Below are 20,125 nucleotides of genomic sequence, written 5' to 3'. Positions count from 1 at the left end.
GATATCAGGCCAGTAAGTGGAGGTTTGCATTCTGGAAGTTAAGGTGTTTTGGAACAGAATATGCTGATCATCACCGTCATGTCAGTAATTCTGATTTTTGGAGACTGAGAATGGAAACTAAACCTTGCAGTGGCTCTTTGCCTTGTTGTAAGAAGGAACTGACTGTAACTTGTAATGTGAGTTGAGAGAACAGCCAGTGTTGTGGAAAGCTTGGGAGGAGAAGGAAGTCTGCTTTTGTGAGTTACAGCCCTATTTGATGTGTGTGTGTGTGTCTTGTCCAACATTGTGTTAGTAGACCTTGTCCTTTTTACTTGGCAGTTCCAGTGCTTGTGAGTTCAAGGTGGGCTTTACTTCCTTGGGGGTTGTGGTCTGAGAAGGATCCTGTGCTTACTGCTCTGGCACTGTGACCGGCATGAGGAGGAAGGTGGGGACAGAGGAACATGATCCCAGCAGCTGCCTGTCTCATTTCTGTCAATGTAAAGAGCTTTACAGAGACAAGTAATATTTTGCAATTGAGTTTCTCTTTTAAAGACACTCTGATGCTAATGTTGATTTAATAAGGTTCTCTCATTTTCTCTCCTTGCTTAATTTGAAACGTCTAATTTTGTGCTTCACAGTTCTGAACACAGAATTAGTGAGGGAAGAAGAGCCGGAGGCAGGGGGAGTGGAGTGCCACACCAGAAGTTGCCAGGGGAGATTGATTCAATAGAGTGAAAAGGTGCAAAAGGTTATATGACCACAGATCAGAACAACGTGATGGTGGTACTAATGAGAAGGAGAGCTTCATCCTTTAAAATGTTTTAAGATCTCTGAAGATGTATAACCAACGTTAAATGGAAGAGGGAGCACTGGAGTGTTGGTTTCTTTGAGTGGATTTTTCTTTTGATTTTTATATGGATGTAATATATAATATATGACAGGCAACAAGGATAATGTTATGAGATAAATAGCATTTAAAGGTGTTTATTTTAAAGGTTGTTTTGCTAAATGTGGCATTTATTTTCAGAAATGTTGAGAGGTTATGAGAGATTGCGAATTTGATCTGGCTAATTTATTTTGTCTGAACCTGAACTTGTGTTTTTCCTGCTATAATTTTATTCTTGTGGAAGAAACTATTGACATCCATGGACATTTCATTCTTTTGTTCTGGGGATAAATATAAGCTTTCCAAAACCACATGCCAAAAGATTATCTAAAATATTTTACAAATTATAGTAGTAATACAAGGTTTTCCTTTGCCTTCTGATTTGTTAGTGCACCTTTCCTCTGCCTCTTAGGAAACCACACCTATGCAACAGAGTTGAAGCCTAATTTGCCACTTGCTTGTATTGGGTGACAGTTCTTCACACAACTGAATGGACAGTGTAAAAGGAGTACAAGTTATGTTCAGCTTAGTTTTATGATATACTGCCATCATGTTTCATTGGAAACCTCATTAAATCTCAATTAAATCCACAGGAAAAAAAAAATAGGCCATCTCAGTGAATACTTGATAGATGAGTTTATGGTTTTCAGTGCTGGCCAGGGGCGTAATCTGCTTCTTGCAGTCAGAGCTTGGTGAAAGCTTTGGTGAAGTCTCACCACAGGAGTGCCAGAAAACAGCCCCAAGCATGAGAAGCTGCCTGTGGATGATGATCTTCCACACGGGTTTCTTCCATCCCATGCCCTTGGTCAGGTAGAAGGATTCGTTTCCTGACTCAAAGCATGTGTAACACTCCGCAGTCTCCCTTTCTTGTCACGTTGTTTCTGGTAACAGGAGCCGAACTTTAGCCAATTGCTTCTGCTGGATTTGATAGCTGACACTGGATTTGATAGCTAACACTGGATTTGATAGCTAACACTGGATTTGATAGCTAACACTGGATTCTACAGAGTTATTGCAAACATTTGGTTGGGGAGTGCACTTGACCCAACAGGTCTGCATAAGGAATGAAGCTTTAGGGCCAACTGTTAATATACATGCTAAAAAAAGCCTGGACCTGCCTTCAAGGGTTTCTTTTCTGCTGACTTTCAGTGCCTATAGTAACTAGTCTCCAGGAATATTTATCAGATCACTTGCCTCTCTGGTTATTTCTAGTCTATTGCACTGGTCAACTTATTTGATCAATAAATCAATCAACAGGTTCTTAAAATTACTTTGATTGACTTTGGAGGTGTAGCATTCCAAAGGAGTCTACAGAAAGTAAAGGATTGTATATGCCCCAACTATAATTACAGAGCAAACAGAGTGGAGAGATATGTTTGTAAATAGTATCTACTACAATAAATATAGCAATCTGTCTTTAGGGTTCTGTGATGCTCTGTGCTGGATTGACTCTTTCAATTTGCAAACTCATGAAGCATGAGTCTTAGCAGTCAGATGACCTGAGAGAGCTATATTTAGAGCATACACTATTTTAAAAGCTAAATTTCAGGCTTCCTGCTTTTGATTAAAAAGTCCAGCAGTAAATACTTCTCTGGTTCCTTAGCATGTGGCATCATTTTTTGAGCTTCAGAAGCTTCACGGAGAGCAAAATGTTGTTTTCTTTTCTTAAGTTTCTCGAACTGCTTGACTCCTCCTGCTGTACCCAGTCTATGCCTTCCTCTTCTTGACAGAAGCAAGACCTGGTTTGTGCTCCTTGTTGATAAAACTAGCAAGTACTGCTCCTTCATAGAAAGAGAGAATGATCTCCACCCACTCCTGATTTTTAACAGGCCATCTGCCCTGAGCAAGAGTGTGTTGCATTGCCCAGTAAATGGTCATTCAATCAGCTTTGAATTCTTGTAGTTCTTAAAACTCTTAAGCATTTCTGCAATATGAAAACTGCTCTTTGCAAATTGTCCTATCAAATGGAAATCAACATTTTGCTGGCAGTGGCATAGATTTGCAAGTTGCTCTTGATACGATCGTTCCCTGGAGATTGCAATGTAAAAATGAAGAATGTGGTTTTACAATAACCTGCAATCCTTGTTGTTGCTGCATCTACAGTCCTCCTTTTGCAGATGATTTCATTATGATATACTTGGACTTCATTAAAAGATGCAACCTTGCAGTGTTTTCTCTAATCACAGCCTTGAAAGGAGCTGAGACTTGCATGTATTTGCGAGCCAGTATGTTCTCTCCCTAAAACACACAGTGGTTTGCAAGCGCTTTGAAAGCAAGGATCAGAGTCTCTAGTGGACATTTTGTCGGTAGCTCAAAACCACAACTTAATTGGCAGCCTTTTCATAACTCTGACTGTGGCCTAGGACACATAGGGGATGCTGCAGGCGAAGGCTGAGGTACGTTTTCAGAATTGGTTGTAGGGAAATTTAGTGTTGACTTGCCTGTATGTCTTAAGTGATCACAGAAATGAGGGAGGTAGAAGTCAAGTTCCTCACTTTTATGTTTTTAATTTCTTGAGTGGTCTCTGATTATTCTTTCCACATGTTTTTACTTCATAGGTAACACGCATCACTATGTATGTGTGCTGGCACAGACCTTTTATTTTGTGTCCCCGTTGCTTTTTGTGGTCCTTTCAGTATGGCTTTGGAATCCATGTGATTTATACTAAATGTTGATTCCTGTATGTCTTTCCCACTTATGTCTTGGCCAACTGGTAGCTTGGATTCTGCCCCCAGAACGATACCAACCCTGTAAGGCTGTGTGGAGTGTGTTTTGTGTATGTCTAGGATGAAAGAACAGGGAGAACAGGAAAATTTACAACATTGTCAAAGGAGGTAAAAACATAAAATGTGATGTTTCAGGGTTCACCTGACTCTCCACCTGCAGAGGTATTCATAGAGGATGCATGACCATGGCTGAAGGCTTTCAAGAATTTTCTTACCCGAGTGTGTCATTAAGATAGTCTTTACCTGTATTAAAAAGCAGACCCAAAGTCAACTGCATTTCTCTTAAAATATATAGTATTTGAGATATTTTTTAAATAAAAAAATAGATTTTTAAATTAAAAAAATAGATTTTCAATCTCATTGGCAGGAAATTTGTATTCACTGTGCTATACTAACCTGTATCCATTGGCTGGTGCCTATAAATATCTGTTTGGGTCAGAGGCAGGTAGAAATTCCATGTAGTGTCTGGGAGCAAATGTGGGAAGGGAATTCCTTTCAGACTCACAGGGTTCATCATTTTTAGTGCTTGGAGCCACGTGGGTTGATTATGCACGTCATCTTGATTTTTTTCAAAACAGTGGTTGTGTTTGAAATACTATGTTTGACTCGGAAGGTAATATATTTGGTATTTAAGAAGCTGGCAGGAGAAAGCTCTGTCCCCATATGCATACACAGCAATGGGATTGGGATGTAGGCATGCATAACTGTTATTTTCCCCCGTCTGTCCTATCCCTAGAAAGCCATATGCCACCCTTAGACTAACGTAATGGGAGTCTGTATTAATGATTATGAGCTAGAAATAATCCAAGAAGAGTTGAGTGGCCTTTGTTTGTAGCTTTATGAGAAATACCTCGTTGACTCAGTAGGGTCTGAAATATGTTCTGGGATAGAAAGTCATAATTAATACAGAATTTAATGATGCCCTCACTTGAGGGTTGGTTGTTATTTTTTGGTTGTTTTTTTTTTTTCTGTGCTAAATTGGTCAGGGACTTGGAGATTCTTAAGTCTAACAGGCAGAGTAGGAATTTAAGCAAGGAGGTAAAAATTTAGAGGGAGTTGTTGATTCACCTGCTATCAGAAATAAGCATCTTGAGCATACATCTCTAGAGAAGCTCTGCTCTGCAAGAGTTCTAGAGACATTGAATGCCTTGTGTGTTGGCAGTGTACAAAATGAAAACTATGTGTATGCATGTATAGGAGTGGTGATGGGAAAAGGAGAATGTGGAAATGGGCTGAAGTATTAAAGCAAGCAATGAAAGCAGATGGTTTACTTTGGATTTTATAAAATAGCTTTCTCTTTATTTTGTTTTAAATGAAAACCATCAACTGTCTGCTTTGCAAAGCTATTTGTAGCAGTGCCGTAAGTATTAGGAGTGCAGTTGTCCCTGAATCATAAAAGGGCAAAGGGTTTTTCGGCTTCTTCCCATCTTCATGTTTATAGAATTGTGTATGCTCTGTATACATTAGAGTTGAGCAATTTCATCACAGCCTTTCCTCAAAATTGATTGCTGTACAGTCTCTTCCTGTTCCCTCTCTCTTGTCAGTTGGTTACATCTCAGACTCTCATTACATTTCATATTGATACTGCTTCACTTTTTCACTAAACTAGATGAGTTTAAGGGTCTGGAGTGGATACTGAAGGTCTAGATACATTCTTTAAATGCTTTAATTCCTATCATTATGGAAAAGTTTAGGGGTGGATTATTACTTTAAGAAGAAATGACTGTTTGCTCATTCAGTGATGAAGTCTGGTCATCAAGATGTTAGAATATGTGCTGCAGAGCTCTTCAGATACTGACATGAGTGCTAAAGTTGTTGCCAGCAGCTGTCTTGGGTTTTGGACACCTGCTGCCTCTCATTTCTTGCATCTCCCACTCTATCTTCCACTCCTGAAGTTGGCAGTGCCCCTAAAAATACTCTGTTTTGAGTTCTTAAGTAGATCTCCACCAAGCTGGTAGTCTGGATTCCTGAGTCACCGGTCCTGCTGCAGTGAAATGAGTTATATGACAGAGTTATTGACTGTGGAACATCCCCTGCCTGAATAATCAATGCTCAAATGTGAAATTTTTAGAAGCACAGATGCATTACTTGCGTAGTTCCCATATTCAGCCAGAGTCTTCTCCAGGTGGACTCTGTCATCTTTCCCCCCTGTATGAATACTTAGGGCAAGGGTTGCTGGTTTGGCCTGAGATCCTCTTTCAGTAACCTTTTGCCTCTGATACAGTTAAGAGGAATATCATATCTTGATTTGACTTTGACCTCAAGTGATTAAATCCTGTATTTATTCACCTTCCCGTGCTACCCAGTGAGTTACCTGGAAGAGAAAGGAACCTTTTTCAGCGGAAGAGTTCAAAAATATTGACCAAGGGTGCTAAAAGATGACTTATGTCCCTTGTAAAACTCACAAGCTGCCATCTGGGAGCTAGAAGTGAAGCTCACTTGGTCAGGAAGACAGGAAACCAGATACTGATAATTTCTTAAATAGATTGCTTAAACTTCAAAAATATTAGTGGAGAAGCTGTGTCTTTTGTTGTCAGTCAGAGCTGGTAATTCAGATCTGTAAAGAGATCTTGGCACATGCTTAGAAGGTAGCAAAACTTAAACCAGGAGCACTCTAGAGTTTTAATTTTGGTATTATTTTATTACTGTATTTTATTTAGCCTGTGTTTCTCTCCAAATGTAGTTATTTTTTTCCCAGCGCAGCAATGTGTCCTACTGCATCTACGCATTTTAATTTTCTTATTTCCATTCAGTGGAGTGTATCTGTCTATTCTTGGAGTAATAATTTTCCCCCCTCCTGAAAGCTGACAAAATTAAAACCTTTGGCAGTACCTGCAGGAGAGATGCCCTGTGGTTAGTAACACTGTTATATTTCTCTAAAACTCCAATTCTGCTGCTGTGCATTGTATCTTATGGGGCACCCGGTTCCTTCTCCTTGCTCTCTTCTCAGCAAGTATCCAGTATCACTTAGTACCTTGGGTTCATTTTGTCACACAAATGTTTGTCCACCAGGAATGTCAGTTCGTGGCTTGGGCACCCAGGCATGACAGATGTAGATCCACTAAAGAGTTAATGGTATGCATGACCTACCTGCTGAAATAATAACAGGCACCATAAAGAGTGCTATGTTCCTCCTGTCCATCCGCTGAGGATGGACAGCCTTGCAATTGCTAAAATGTACAAACAAAACTAAGTACATCTGCCCTGACTGTAAAAATCATCAGGAAGAAAAATATTATTCAAATCAGGCTTTTGTCAAGATTGTTCAGTGATTACCAGTGAACACCTGTTGTGTACTGGTTTGTTTGGCCGTGGACTTGATGCTGCTGTATCAAACCTGCAGAAAAAGGGAAATTGGCTTCCCCCAGCTGAACTGTAGATGTTGAGTTCCAGCCCTCTGAGCTGCTGCAAAGGCTGAGGATGGATGATACCCATAGCTGATGACACATCACCCCTCAGTTTCCTGAAGTAGTTGCTCTGTGCCGTTACAATGATGGCAGATCCCATAAACATATTACCCTCCACCATCTGCTCCCTCTGGCACTGAACTATGACCAAGAGGAAAGTTCCTCGTGCCCTGTCAACTCCCCTCAAATAAATAATCATAATAAAAAAGGCCAGCCTTTCTGAAGTTCCTGCTTAGCAAATGGGCTCTGATTGAAGGCAAGTCCTGAGAGACAGGGAAGGCTTGCAGCCCTTGACAGCAAATGAGAGCTGTACCTGCCTCATAAATGCCTTGGCTTCAGAAGGAGGTGGTTATGGGCATGAAATGTTTATCATCTTGTGCTTGCTTTGCTGCTGCTGGGATACTGTGAAAGTAAAAAGTAGTAATAATTGAGGAAGAGGCAGTACTGCAGCCTGCTTTTTCTGCTTGTTTCTACACTTAAGTAGTCTTGTGGACAAAGAAGGAGCAGGTGGAGGCAGCTTGGATTTGACAGAGGTTTGGACTGTGCACTAAAGATGTGTTCAGTTGCCTATGAAAGAGGATTTGATTGGAAATCTGATCAGGCAACTGGCTTTCCGTTAGGAAGCAGTCTTTGAAATTGTCCATGGAAGACGATGACTTGCTATATAGGTCAGCTTGTGCATTTAAAAATGCACTTACAAAAGGATGCTTGTTTTTTGCACATAATTGGAAGCAGCACAGTTGGTGACAACCTCCTTTTGAGTCTGCTGAGCATTGCCATGTTACATGTTGTGGATATCGACATCTCTGTCTTTGTGCAGCACCTTGTATGGCTCCTTGGAACTGGCTGTTTTCCAGCTGCCTTTGCTTAGCTCCCACCCACATGGGGATCCTGCAGTGGGCTGTGGGGACTTTGCAGTGGTCTTGGGGGTGCATGTGCTTTTGTTTTAACAGCCCAGTTCCCAACAGGGGACAGCACTGCATTGCATAAGATGCTTGTCATTTTTAAGGGACTTTTCTAAGCTTGTCATCCTAAAAGCTATATTGCACAGCAGCAGGCGGCCTCCATAAATCACTGATTTCTCTCTTTCTTCTCTTTCCCTTCCTTTCTCTTTTGCGCTCTCTTTATTCCAAGCCTGCGGATTTGGACGCCTGGGTAAGCTCTCTTTTTTTTTTTGTCTGGATCTTGCTTATTCCAAGTGTCATGTTGTTACTGCGTGCGTACAGATTGTTATTGCTGAGCACAGATGCAGGATTTTATTTTCTGTCATTACATTTTAAAAGGTGTTCAGCTAGAAAATTGCATATTATTTCCTCCATAAAGATTTTCACTGGCTCCTTTTGTGTAGCTTACAGCTGCTGAAACCAAACTTGATCTGGTGATGTGTGCTGTTGGCTAAGGGAGCAGCAGAAACAGGAGGAAATGAGGGTTACACCAGTACTGCTTTTTAAGCCACTGGGTTGCATCTGGTTTCTGAAACAAAACCCAGTCACCTGCCTTCAACAGAATGAGAGGTAGGACAAAAAGCCAGTGATTTTGTAGGCCTCGTGTGTCTGGAGTAACAACTGCAGACAGCTCCACAGTAATGGTGATATCTCTGCTGGTGCCAGTGGAGGTTGAGTCAAGGTTCCTCTATGGTTACTTGCCTGCTACAAGCCTCACTGTAAAGTTCTGCTTTAGTCTCAGGCACGAAGTGCACAAACTGCCTCTTACTATTTCAGTGTTGCCCTTTCAGCTCTGCCATTCCCTTTAGACTTGGTCAGGAACATGCCAGCTAGCTAATTTTGGAGTTAGCTCTGTTCCTTCTTCTCATCTTGAGATCTCTAATAGCATTTGTGTTTTTCTCCTGCCACCTGGGCTGCTACCAGGACTGGGAGAGACTTGGGAAAGCATGAGGTGTTAGAAGCTGCAGCTGTGAAGTGGGGCAAGGTGAGGTGCCCAGGCAAAACATCTCTGCTGTGCTGCTGCAGGGATGTTACTGGGTACCTTTGGGGGAAGCTGATAACTCCTCTCAGCAAAGGCAGGATGATGTAGAAACCAGGCATTTGATAGATTTAAGGACCTTTCCTTTATCCTTGTAGCTTATTTCTTTCCTTCTGACTGATTATCTAGGCATCCTCTCACTAGCTTGTCTGTGAGTGGTGGAAGCATTTTGCCAAGAAGATAAATATTTTTGCAGTAATCTCGCCAAATTCTATGACTTGCCTTTGAGGAAGTTCTTTATAGGTTGAGGTTTGGATCTTTCATTCTAGCTTGAGTTGCCCTTTTATAGAGAGAGGGTTGGGAGTTTTTGTCCTCCAGTAGAGTCTTCTCCATGCCCTCTTCCCAAATCCCAGAATCCCAACAGTGTTGTGGAGAGAGAGCCTGATGGTAGCAGTCAGCTGTGGGCTGTGCTATTGCTGCACTTTATTCCTGGGTGCCACATTCCCTACTGTCATCTGACCCTGCCAAGAAGCCCTCTTTTCCAACAGATTTCCTTCCTAGTTTTCATGTTTAACAAGGTGATGAGGCGGGACTGTGATTAAAAATAATAAAAATCTGGTGATATTTTGTGGAGGGCAAAGCCAAAGCTAATCTGGGAATGGCTGTAGCTAGAGTGAAGCTTAGCTCTAGAAGATCAGTTGCACAGTCTGATTTGTGGCGTGATGGTGTCAGTTCAGGACAAGGCTAAGAGTGTCTGGCTTTGTTCATAGAGAATGAACCAATATTATTTCATTACCTCAATTAGGAGGCTTGTAAAATATTTCTTTTGGCCTGTTTGTCAGCGAGCAGGCCAGTGCTTGAATTCTTCAGTTGAGCCAGTATGTAATGCATAGTTTTAGAAATGTGCTTGCACAGTTTATTTCTAAATTAGTTACTTGATAAAGGGAGAGAAGGAGGCAGAGAATTGCATGTGACTCTGCCCTGACTCTTTGTCTCTGTCCAAAGCAGCACTGAGATATAACCTGCATAACTTTGGGCTGTGGAAAAAGTGTAAAGATAAAGCAGAGGAAGAATCTGAAAGACCCCCCCAACCAGTCCATGGATCCATGCCCATGGAAGTTGTCGTAGCATGTTAGTAGTATGCCTTCACTGTCCTTTTGTAACAATGCTTTGTAAGAGTGCTTGTAACTCTGACATCATCACAGAGGATTTTTGAGCATTTCTTGAATATATCTTACACCTTACTTTTGTACAGAGAACAATGGCCAATTGCAAATACATCCCAGGGTACTTTTCTAAGTTTTGGGTGCATTCCTTTGTTTCATAGCTGAGTAGGTTCTTCTTTCCCTTCTCTCTGTTTTATTTCTATTTCTCTCTCTCTTTTTTATTTCCTATTTTATACTTCCTGGTCATCACACTCTGCTGTGTTGTACACACTTTAGATGTTGTCTCTGGGCTTTGTCAGCTCTTGCAAAATATGTTCAAGCTCCAATGGAGTTTCTGCAGTGTGGAAGTTGAAATGCAGCTTTCTGATATCTCCTGTTCAAACCAGTGTGTTATCATGCATGTCTTCCCTTTCCCTTCCTTCTTTAGTTCTAAAGACCTTTTTGTGAAAAGTGTATCTGATGCTTTGTTTGGCACCTGCAATCTCAATCCCCTGTGGAATTGTAATCATCTCCATAGCAGCCAGTTCTGTCTGGGACATCACAGGCTTCTGACTTCAGGTAGGGAATAAGCAGCAGGACTAGGGGAAATCTTAATAAATACCCTGTATTCATTCAGAATGTCCCTGGTTGCCTAACCCAGTTTGGAACAGTGAATATTTCAAATGACACATGCTCTGACTGTACCGTTCATACTTCAAACGCCATCATAAAGTGTACTAAAGTTTCTAGTAATAACAGCTGGGGCTAGAGGGAAACAAAAAGCAACTTTGAAGCAGATCTGTCATAAATGGAATATTGCTCAGTATACTTCAATATACTGAAACATCAGCAGCTCTTGAAAACAAGCAAGGCATTGAAAATATGTTTGTGTTGCAAGTACAAGTTTTCTCTGCAACCTCTGGTTCATCACACATTATGGGCGATAAGTGGAACATAATGGGGGATAATATGGGAGAAATTACTTTGGGGGAAGAATGGGCAGAATTCTAACAGTGTAGTCTGCAGCTGGGAGATCCGGATTTGGTTCTTTGGCATTGATTTTGCAAGACCCAAGGGAAATGACCAGCAGAATGTCTGTCTGCTGCAGCATGCACTGGTGTGGAGAAATTATTCACTGTGGGCATCCCAGCTCCAGTGAGGTCTGCTTGGGAGTCCATGGGTTGTCATCATGTAGATCAGCACCCTACTCAAGAGATTAGGTATTTGGTTGGTGTTCCCTTTCAGAGGTGTCCTATGGATAAATGTCCTGGATTTCTTGCTGAACAAGGTCAGGCAAGTTCATGGGTTGAAAACATGAGTGAGCATGTGGGTACACAATCCATGTCTTGCCAGAAACAGAATGAAGCTTCTTACCTGCCTGTATTGTTACAATATCAGTTTTGAGCTTGCAGAATAGTCTGCTATCCCAAGGTGACTAGCACTACCACATAATGAAGTTATTTAGATTAAAAGGAACCTTTCTTGAGTTTTTAAGAATTCATCATTTGACTCTTTTTCTTTCTTCCTTCCTTCACATGAAAAGCACCTTCTATCTGAATCATGCAGAGGGGTCAGTACTGTCTTATTCTTTTTTCTTTTCCTTATTTATTTTCTCCTTAAGAAAATAGAAGTCACTGGCTTAATAATCTGATTTTATGGGTGTTATGCAGAAAATCCACAGGCGAATCGGGGTCCTTTGGTCACCCACCAGACCACCCCACCTTCTTACATCTGTTTCATTTTATTTGAAGTTGCTTAGTCCTTTTCTGTGGAGAAGATGGGTATTGGTTGAGAGGGACAGCTATGGTTCCCTTACCAGAAAATGGTCATAATTTTGGCACTTACAAACTACCCATCACTGCCCCTATGATATCTCTTCTGTCAGGCTACGTGTATGGGGCACCTCATTCTTATCTCTCTCCCAATCCTATTCCAACTGGTTTGCAGGTGAGAAGTTATGTAGCAGCTGTGGTTAAAGCAAAGCTAGAGATTTTGCTTTTAATCAAGTGTCTTTGAGATCAAGAGGAAATAGATATGAATCTGTACTGCTTGTGTGTTACCCTGATCTGGGATGGCAAACATGGAACCCAAAATATTTATTTTTCTTTAAAAACATATAAAGAAACATACACCACCACTACACTACTACAATCCTCCTATTTCACATACTCCTTTTCTTGCTTACCTATCAACCACCCTCACTGCCTAGATTAAAATCTTTTCTAAACCCTATTATACCACTGTATTTCCATCAGCAGGGGAGCAGAAAGAAGAACATGCACAGTAACTTGCTTTCAGATGTAATTTTTCTCGTTAGCAATGGCTTTTGGCCATAAAATGACAGGCCTGAGCCCACAGGGATGTTTCTGTCCCAGCTGCTTAATCATATTGGACCAGCATTTTCTGTGGTTGTAGCATCATCATTAGAAGTTAATAGCAATGCTGCTGGGATGTTATGGATTGGCAGGGTTTGTGACCATGTTAAGCAGGCTATTCATTCTGTTTTTGAAAGGTCCTCTGCCTGATGATGACTTATGTGGCCCCAGAGATTTTGGGGTGTGATGGGCAGTGAAGAAAAAGTGCCATTCGTCTTGCTATTGCTGCTTGTTATTTTTAAACTTTAAAAGTTTGATTCAGTTCCATCGATGCCATATTTCCTTAATGTTAGTTCAGTTTTGGGGTGGGAATGCAATGAAGTGGTGCTGGCTGTAAAGAGCCAGTGGGCTACAGTTGTTGCTGTACCCACACAGACCTTTTTAGTTGAGTGCTGTTTAGTTGGCAACCAGGTTATTCTGCAGCAAGGGCTTATAAACCAGGTTTGCTGTTTTGGAAGTGTCACGCTCATACTTTGGAAGATGGAAGAGAATTTCTCTGACACCCATCTCCCCTCCGAGTCTGCAGCACCCAGCCAGAGGAATTCTGAGGGTGCTGATGGGGAATGCACAGAGGGTGTGTGGAGGGTGTACTTAATTACCAGGGTAGTCCTATACGTGTCTGCTGTGGGGAAGTATTAAATCTTTAGAAGCTTCCTGACACTCCACGAGGCAAGAGTTTATCAAGTGGAGGATTTGAGTTTATTTTTTTAAGGTAAGGTGAACACTGAAGTAATGACTGTCATGACTCATGGAAAAACAAAGACATGGATAAGATGGAGTTCTGAAAAAGGCAATGGGGAAGGTGCCGCCTTGTTGTGATCATATGTTTCCAATTAATAAGAAGCAGTAAAATCAAGGTTATGATCTTGAGTGTGATACTAATAAGAGCATTTCAAACTTCTGGGGATAACCCAGAATGAGCTTTCCTTGCACTTACATTGTTTATTTTTAATTTCTTCTTCTACTGATGCTGTTTCGCTGTTCTTGCCAGGCTGTGGAGCTGCAAGGCAGGGAGGCAGAGTTGAAGCGACAAGAGGCCTTCTATAAGGAGCAGTTGGCCCGCATTGAGAGGAAGGTAAGGTTAAATTGCCTTTATTTGTGCCCTCTGCACACTGATGGGGTCGGACATGGAGCTGTGTGGATCCAAAGAGCAGAGAACCAAGAAGGGTTGTGCTGAAACCTGGAACTCTCAGCTCCCCAGGGTCTTATCTGCCCCCCACCCCTTACGTATGTGATGGAAAAGCTGTATGGATATTTTGAGCAGCTTGCATTTGAAAGATAAAGGTTTTTTTAACTCGATGTTTTTAAAAAAGATTTCTAGTAGTTCAGACTCTATTTTCTTTTTCACCATGGGGTTTAGGTGAAAGCTAAATTGAAGCAAAACAAGTGCCCTGTTTTTTATTCCTTTTGTTTAAAATCCTTTCCTAAATTAAAAAAAACAAACAACATAACACTACAACATAAATCTTGCTATAAATACGAATTAAAGTTGTAATATTAATTTTTCTCTGGGGAGCCCCACAGTTCAAAGAATGGTGCTGTTGCAGTGCACTGCCTGCTTCTTGCTGGATAAGCCTTTGAAATGAACGTGATTTGAAGAGACACCGTCAAGCATCTTTTAAGCCTGAAATGACCTTTGAAAATCCATTTAGGGATTTGAATCTCTCCCCTAAACGTGGGATTTGCTTCTCTGTTTAATTGTTTACCATGATGAGTTTTTAAAAATTGATGCCATAAAAATAGGAGCAGCCATGCTGTTCCTTATGAACTAATGTGTTCTTCACTTCCTGGCAAAATGAAATAATGTTATAAGTAGTCTTTATTTTTTAATAAATGTGGAGAATAATCTTCTCCAATTTAAAGCAATTAGACCTCCTGACAGGGAGTTGCATACATTCGACTTGTAGTTGTGTTATGTGACTAAAAAGAAATGCAAACAATTCTGAAAAAGGGGGGTTGTGAAAAGATAGAGAAATCAATCAGCTTTACTACCAACATGGAGCATGATGGTGAGTATGGAACATGGGAAAATTGCAGATTGTAGAGATGGTAGGAAACTGTTGGCATATCTATTCCTGTTCTCATTCCCTGTTACTGCATGATTGTCCATGCAGCGCTTTTTTTAAGCCATCAATGGTAAAACATGCCCAGGAGCAATTTCATATGATACAGTTTAGCAACACTTTTAATCCATACAGTTCATTAAAAATAAACTATTAAAACTACCACTCAGTGTTGCATTCGGATTTTAAATTCTATTTCTAGATAATGGGGATTGTTCAGTGAAATTGCAAACAATCTAGCAGCTATCGTTCTAATTATCACAGTTGTCCATATGTTCATATGCAAAGGGGATTTTTGCAATTTCTTGGTCCCATGCTGTGTGCTGCTATTATATTCTTCTCTCCGGATCTGGTTTCGCAAAGCGGAAATTGCAGGGAAAACCTGTATGTACCTGCCCTTTATGGACAGTGGAGTGGGGAGTAGTTTGTGTCTGGGCTTCATTGTCCCCTTTTCGAAGTCTTTTGTTGTAGTTTGTGTTTTCAAGTCCACGTCCCTTGCTACAGGAACACCCTTTTGAACAATGAGAGGGATATTCTAGTGCAGTATCTTCTCAGGGGGAGTAAGATGGCTTGCCCGCAGTCCTATTCAAACTGCAGAGCTGCAGAGAAACTGTCTTCTAGTTGTTATGTGTACAAAAGCAAGCTGATGAAAAGAACAGGTTTTCTTTCCTCTCTTGAAACATTAGATAGTTTCTGACCCTTAAACACTAGTGTTTTGCTGGTAATGAAACAGAAGAATGCCTCCAACCGTTAGGCTGGATGGGAGTGGGAGGTGGTGGGGGCTAGAAGGGAGAGGAGAGAAATGTACTTGAAACAGTGTAATAAAGCTTAATTGTATTAGTTTTGAAAAAGGTTTTTGATCTTCTCTGTGGATAATTTTATTCCTATAATGGCTAGAAAGATGGAAAATGCAGTGCAGAACAATCTTTTTTATTAGCTGTTGCTTTTATATAATTCTGCTTTTATTTGTTGAATACACGCAGACCTTGACATTTATTTATTTATTTTTCCTTCCACTGTGCTAAAGCTTTCCAGCTCAGGATTAGATATATTTTTATATATCCGTGTGTGTGTGTGTCTATATTAGAAAAAAGCTATCAATAAGGGGATGAGGTGGGGAAGAGCTCTGAAACAGAAGTTTACTTTCTCTGCTGTTTTAAGAGGGGATAGTCCCTTGGACTGTGGTCACTGGTAGTTTGGAGGTATTGGCTGTGGGTGAATAGATGTGATGGCTCAGTGTGGAGTTGGCAAGCTGAAATTTCTCCTTCTGAGGATCCGGCTGTCAGGAATTCCCCTCTCTCATCCCCTGCTGTGTCCATGTTGGCTTTGTCCCCACTCCTGCTTGATAACAAAATTCAGCAGTAAAAGACTTAGAGATTTGTTTTTGAAGAATGTTTTGAACTATTGATGTTAAAAACCAAGTACCTTCCCAGCAGGATTCTAAGAGCAATTGTGTTACACACTCCTTACAGCATAAGAGCTGCTGCGGTGAATCAAACACGGAGACTGTCCTGTTTCTTCTGACAGTGGTCAGTTTGCAAAGGCTTTGAAGGAAGAAGCAAAAAAAACCCTCACCAAAATAAAACCACAAAGAAAACTTTTGGGAGAGTAGCTTTGACAACAGTCTTCCTAACTGTTGTCAGTTGGAGGCTGACACATGCCCTGCTCAAGAGTTTTATTTTCATTCAGTATTTTTATTCTCTGGAACTTGGATTAGTGCCATCCATTCTTCTGTGCTACTCAGGCATTGTTCCTGAAGCCCTGTTCAGCTCTGTGCCTCCAACATCATGTGGCAGTGTGGGCCACAGGTTAACTTATATACTTCGTAAATTCTCTGTTACCAGTTGCAAATACTTTTTTTCTCATTTAATATCCTTTATTTGAAAGAGATAAAAGGAATTCTCCTAATTATTCACTATCTGTAGACTTCTCTTCCCCCTTTTTTACCTTCCCGTTGGGCTGAGCAGTCCTTACCTTTTCAGCCTCTGCTCCTGTGAATGATTTTTTTCTAGGTTTCTCATTCTGCTTGTTGTCTTTTGGCACTTTCCCCCTTGCAGCTCTGTCTTTGAGATGTATTGACCAGAACTGAACTCAGTAGTTCCCTTGAATGCAGCAGATTGTGTGAATACATTATCCTTTTATTTTGTAATCTCTGAAAGAGTACTGTAATCTACTGGACAGAGCACAGAATTGGAAGGAAAAACCTGCTCATTTTCTAATAGCCATTTCTCTTTTGGGAGTTTGAAACAATTATTTAGTTCATCTATCTCAGTTATTCCATCTATATGATGGAATAGCTTATAATGGGAGGGCAAAGTGTTGTGAAACAGTAAAGCTATAAAAATGCTAAAAAGGCTTTGCCTTTAGTTTTGCATGAGATGAACTATGGGTCTACCTTATTTCAAATAGATCTTGAGAAACTCAGTTTCTCCAGACAGTCTTATTAAAATTTTCAGAGGAAAAAGCATGTATGAAAAAATAATTTCAGTGTTTCAGCTTTTGGGATTTTCCCTACATCCTCTATTAAAGCACTGGAAAAAGTGAGGCAGTGAGTGCTGTCATGCTAAAGATCCATCGAGTTCAATATGCTGGTCCTGACTGTGCCCAAATGTGAATGTCCAAGGACAACTGTAAGATCACTGGATTGCCCAGAGAGGGTGTGGAGTCTCCCTAACTGGAGATATTCCAGAGTAGTCTGGATGCAATCCTGTGCAATATGCTCTGGGATGATCCTGCTCGAGCAGGGAGGTGGGACCAGATATCTACTGTGGTCCTTTCCAACCTGATTCTTTCTGTGATTCTGTGATCAGGGCAAGGTTACGGGGTACTTGCCCCACATACTTTGATCATCCTGACTGGTCATCTTTGGAACTTTGCCACACCTATTTAATCCCCTCTGAGAGCTGTGAACCGGGACTGTGTGCGCAGTGCCTCAGGGTGTGGGTGGTCCGTGAGCGTGTATGGCAGTTGTGTCAGAAACATTGTTTGGTTCTCTGTTTCTTTGTAGTGCCTGACACTTGATTTGCACTTCTGACTTGTGTTGAGCAAATGCCATGCGCTGCTGCTACTGGCAGCGTTCAGCTGTTTTGAGTACAGACTTGAATGCATGAAATAGCTGTACTGGGATGAAACCAATGCTGGGATTAGCTGTTGGGAGAATTCTTCCCACTGCACCCTTCAATTTGTTGGGAATTGAGTGGAGGAAGGGATGGTAGGCTTTGTTCTGCCTGCAGTGCAGTGCATGCTTTTGGACTTGTTTAAAAATCAAATTTTATTGAACAAATTCCTTGCAGAGGATCATTACGCTGGTAATGCCCCTGGTCTTCCTCGCTTTAACTCTGATAGCTTGTTGTGGTTGTGTGTTTCAGTCCCTTGGGTGGCTTGTGTGTTTCTGTTTTGGAGTGCCTGAAATATTTTGGTAATCAGAAAAATTAGAGGGAATAGCTCCTTTGAACTGCCTGCTTCTTATGTGACTGTGTGTAATTGCAGGGTTTGGAGCTGGTGATACACATTCCATTCCACACCTGTGTTTCCAATGTGACTGTCTAATCTCCAATAAGTAATCCAGTAATGAGACCCGGGTAATTTGTTGTAAGTGGTTAAACTTCTAACTCTGGCATCTTACAGTAATTTTACATCTCATCCATGTAATTTGAATTGTTTCACAAAATGTGGGTCTTCTCTCAACTGCTTTCAAGGAAGATTTGTACTGTAGTGTTTGTCTGGGTAGAAAGGATAAGAGTTAGACCTAATAATCTGTAAGGAAAACCTTAGAAACACTCGATTTGAGAAGATTAAGCTGATGTTCTTTCATGCATTTATTTGTTACCAAGAAGCAGGGAGGGAGATGGAGGGAGCTTGTAAATAGTTAATACATGTACTGCTCAGAACTGGGATTTTTATTAAGGATTCTGTGTATGCTTTGTCCTGCTTTCTCCAAGTGGTAGAAACATCCTTTGAAAAGTATGATAAGAGAGAAATGCACTCTCTCCTGGAACCCTTCAGATGCCAGGAGATTTCACTTAGCATATAAGTTGTATACTTTCTCCCAAATAAATATTTGTTTGACTCCTTTCGCTATTTGGCCTCTTGCTGGGTTTAACCTGACAAAAGCTCAGGGCAGTGCTACAGTACAGCAAAAACACGGGCAGCTCTTTGGAGTAGCGTAAAACAGCAGAGAAAGGCTGAAGGTAATCTCGAAAGATGAAGTGAAACTCCTTGCTGTAGATGATGCCTCTTCTTTGTTTGGATTTTCCTAAGCTCCGGCTCCCCCGTTATCTCTTATTAGGTGGCTGTGGACTACTGTGAGCGGTGGCTGCATTAATATGCAATGTTTTTCTGCTTGTAGTTTTTCAGAGCAGTAAGTAACACAAGAGGTATTCATAAGCTGTAGAGTTTATGTGCAAGTGGGAAAGGAATGTATTGAATGCATACCTTTTTTTTATTAATAAGGTTGACTGCACCTTTTTCTCCGCTTAGCTTCACAAATCTTGTGGTTTTGTGTGTGGCATTCACCTTGTTTGGTTTGTTTAAATTAATCTCTTTTTGCCCTTGTACTTACCATTTAATTCATGTTTGTAAAGCATTTAGGATGTGTAAAGAATGGGAGGTAAACTTTTGTTTGTTATTCTTCTTGGCCTCGATCCTTCTTCTTGGAGCTGTCTCCCACTTCTGGTGCATGAAGGTCACCCCTACATGACAGATCCACTGTCATTTCTATATTTTTTGGCTAGTAACTCGTCTCAATAAAAAATTCTGCATAAAAAAGTGATAGAAGCCTGGAGGGGAAAAAAAAAGCCTCCCAGAACAATATGTTCATGTTGGGTCTTCATCAGTTTAAAGCAGACTCTGTGGAATAGCATAAACTGATGTCACCTGGCAAAGATGGCAGGGGATTTCTGTTGAAGGGGATGAGGAATCTGTTCCTTGAGTTGGGATCCCAGGCTTGTCTGTACCCATGAGACCTGGGAAACACCCACCTACCTTTGAAAAAGCAAGTTATGTTGAGGTGTTGTCTTCAATCGAACCCTCTGCCCTCTCAGTGGGAGTCAAAGATCCAGTACCCTTTCTTAAATGAGTTGATTTGTCCTGGCAGGTGTCACTGACACTGTTTGCTTCCTCAGTAAAATGACCTGTAATGTCTTGGGGCTGCATGTGAGCTATTACTGTGTGTGTAAGGGCTGCTTTGTTTGCCTTCAGTCACTGTCTTGCCAGCCACCAGCTTATTGCTCTAGCCAGAGCTCTGGGTACTTGGAGGAATTAGTGTGAAATGAAGTTTTGGTCTAAAAAAATATATTTCCCTTTCAGAAGAATTTCTTGTCCCCATTTCCATAATTGAACCTTACAATGCTCTTTAAAATTTCAATTTTTTTTCTTATCTGTTTTGTTCAGTTTCTCGTCTCCTGCCCTTTCTGCAAAGCCTTCCTCTCAAAAACCCACCATGCTTTCTGTGAACCTACAGCAGCTGTGATCCAAAAAATCAGTTTGCCTTTCAGGCCAGTGGAGCAGTACAGCAAAGCACCCAGTTCATCAAACTGTTGATTTAATCTTCTGAACACAAGAAGAATAATTCCGAGTGTAGTTTTCTAAAATAGGCTGATAAGATCCATCCTAATCATCCA

General features: G+C 41.0%; 1 protein-coding gene across 4 annotated transcripts in view; it reads left to right on the top strand.

Moving 5' to 3' along the window:
• The window catches only part of CHCHD6 (coiled-coil-helix-coiled-coil-helix domain containing 6), a 110,687-nt gene that overhangs the window by 23,679 nt on the left and 66,883 nt on the right, over nucleotides 1–20,125 (top strand). For 3 of the 4 annotated variants that reach the window (XM_027882678.1, XM_027882677.1, XM_027882680.1), the window contains exons 5-6: nucleotides 8,133–8,153; nucleotides 13,433–13,516. In XM_027882678.1, coding sequence (XP_027738479.1) covers nucleotides 8,133–8,153; nucleotides 13,433–13,516 — 105 coding nt within the window. The remainder of the gene's footprint in view (nucleotides 1–8,132; nucleotides 8,154–13,432; nucleotides 13,517–20,125) is intronic. The other variant, XM_027882679.1, reaches the window with a different exon arrangement.

Source organism: Empidonax traillii, unplaced genomic scaffold (genome assembly GCF_003031625.1).
Source record: "Empidonax traillii isolate 1590-97213 ecotype Southwest subspecies unplaced genomic scaffold, ASM303162v1 scaffold109:size1658292, whole genome shotgun sequence".
Taxonomy (NCBI): Eukaryota; Metazoa; Chordata; class Aves; order Passeriformes; family Tyrannidae; genus Empidonax; species Empidonax traillii.
The sequence above is the reverse complement of the archived record's forward strand: the minus strand, read 5'-3'. Positions and strand labels throughout refer to the sequence as shown.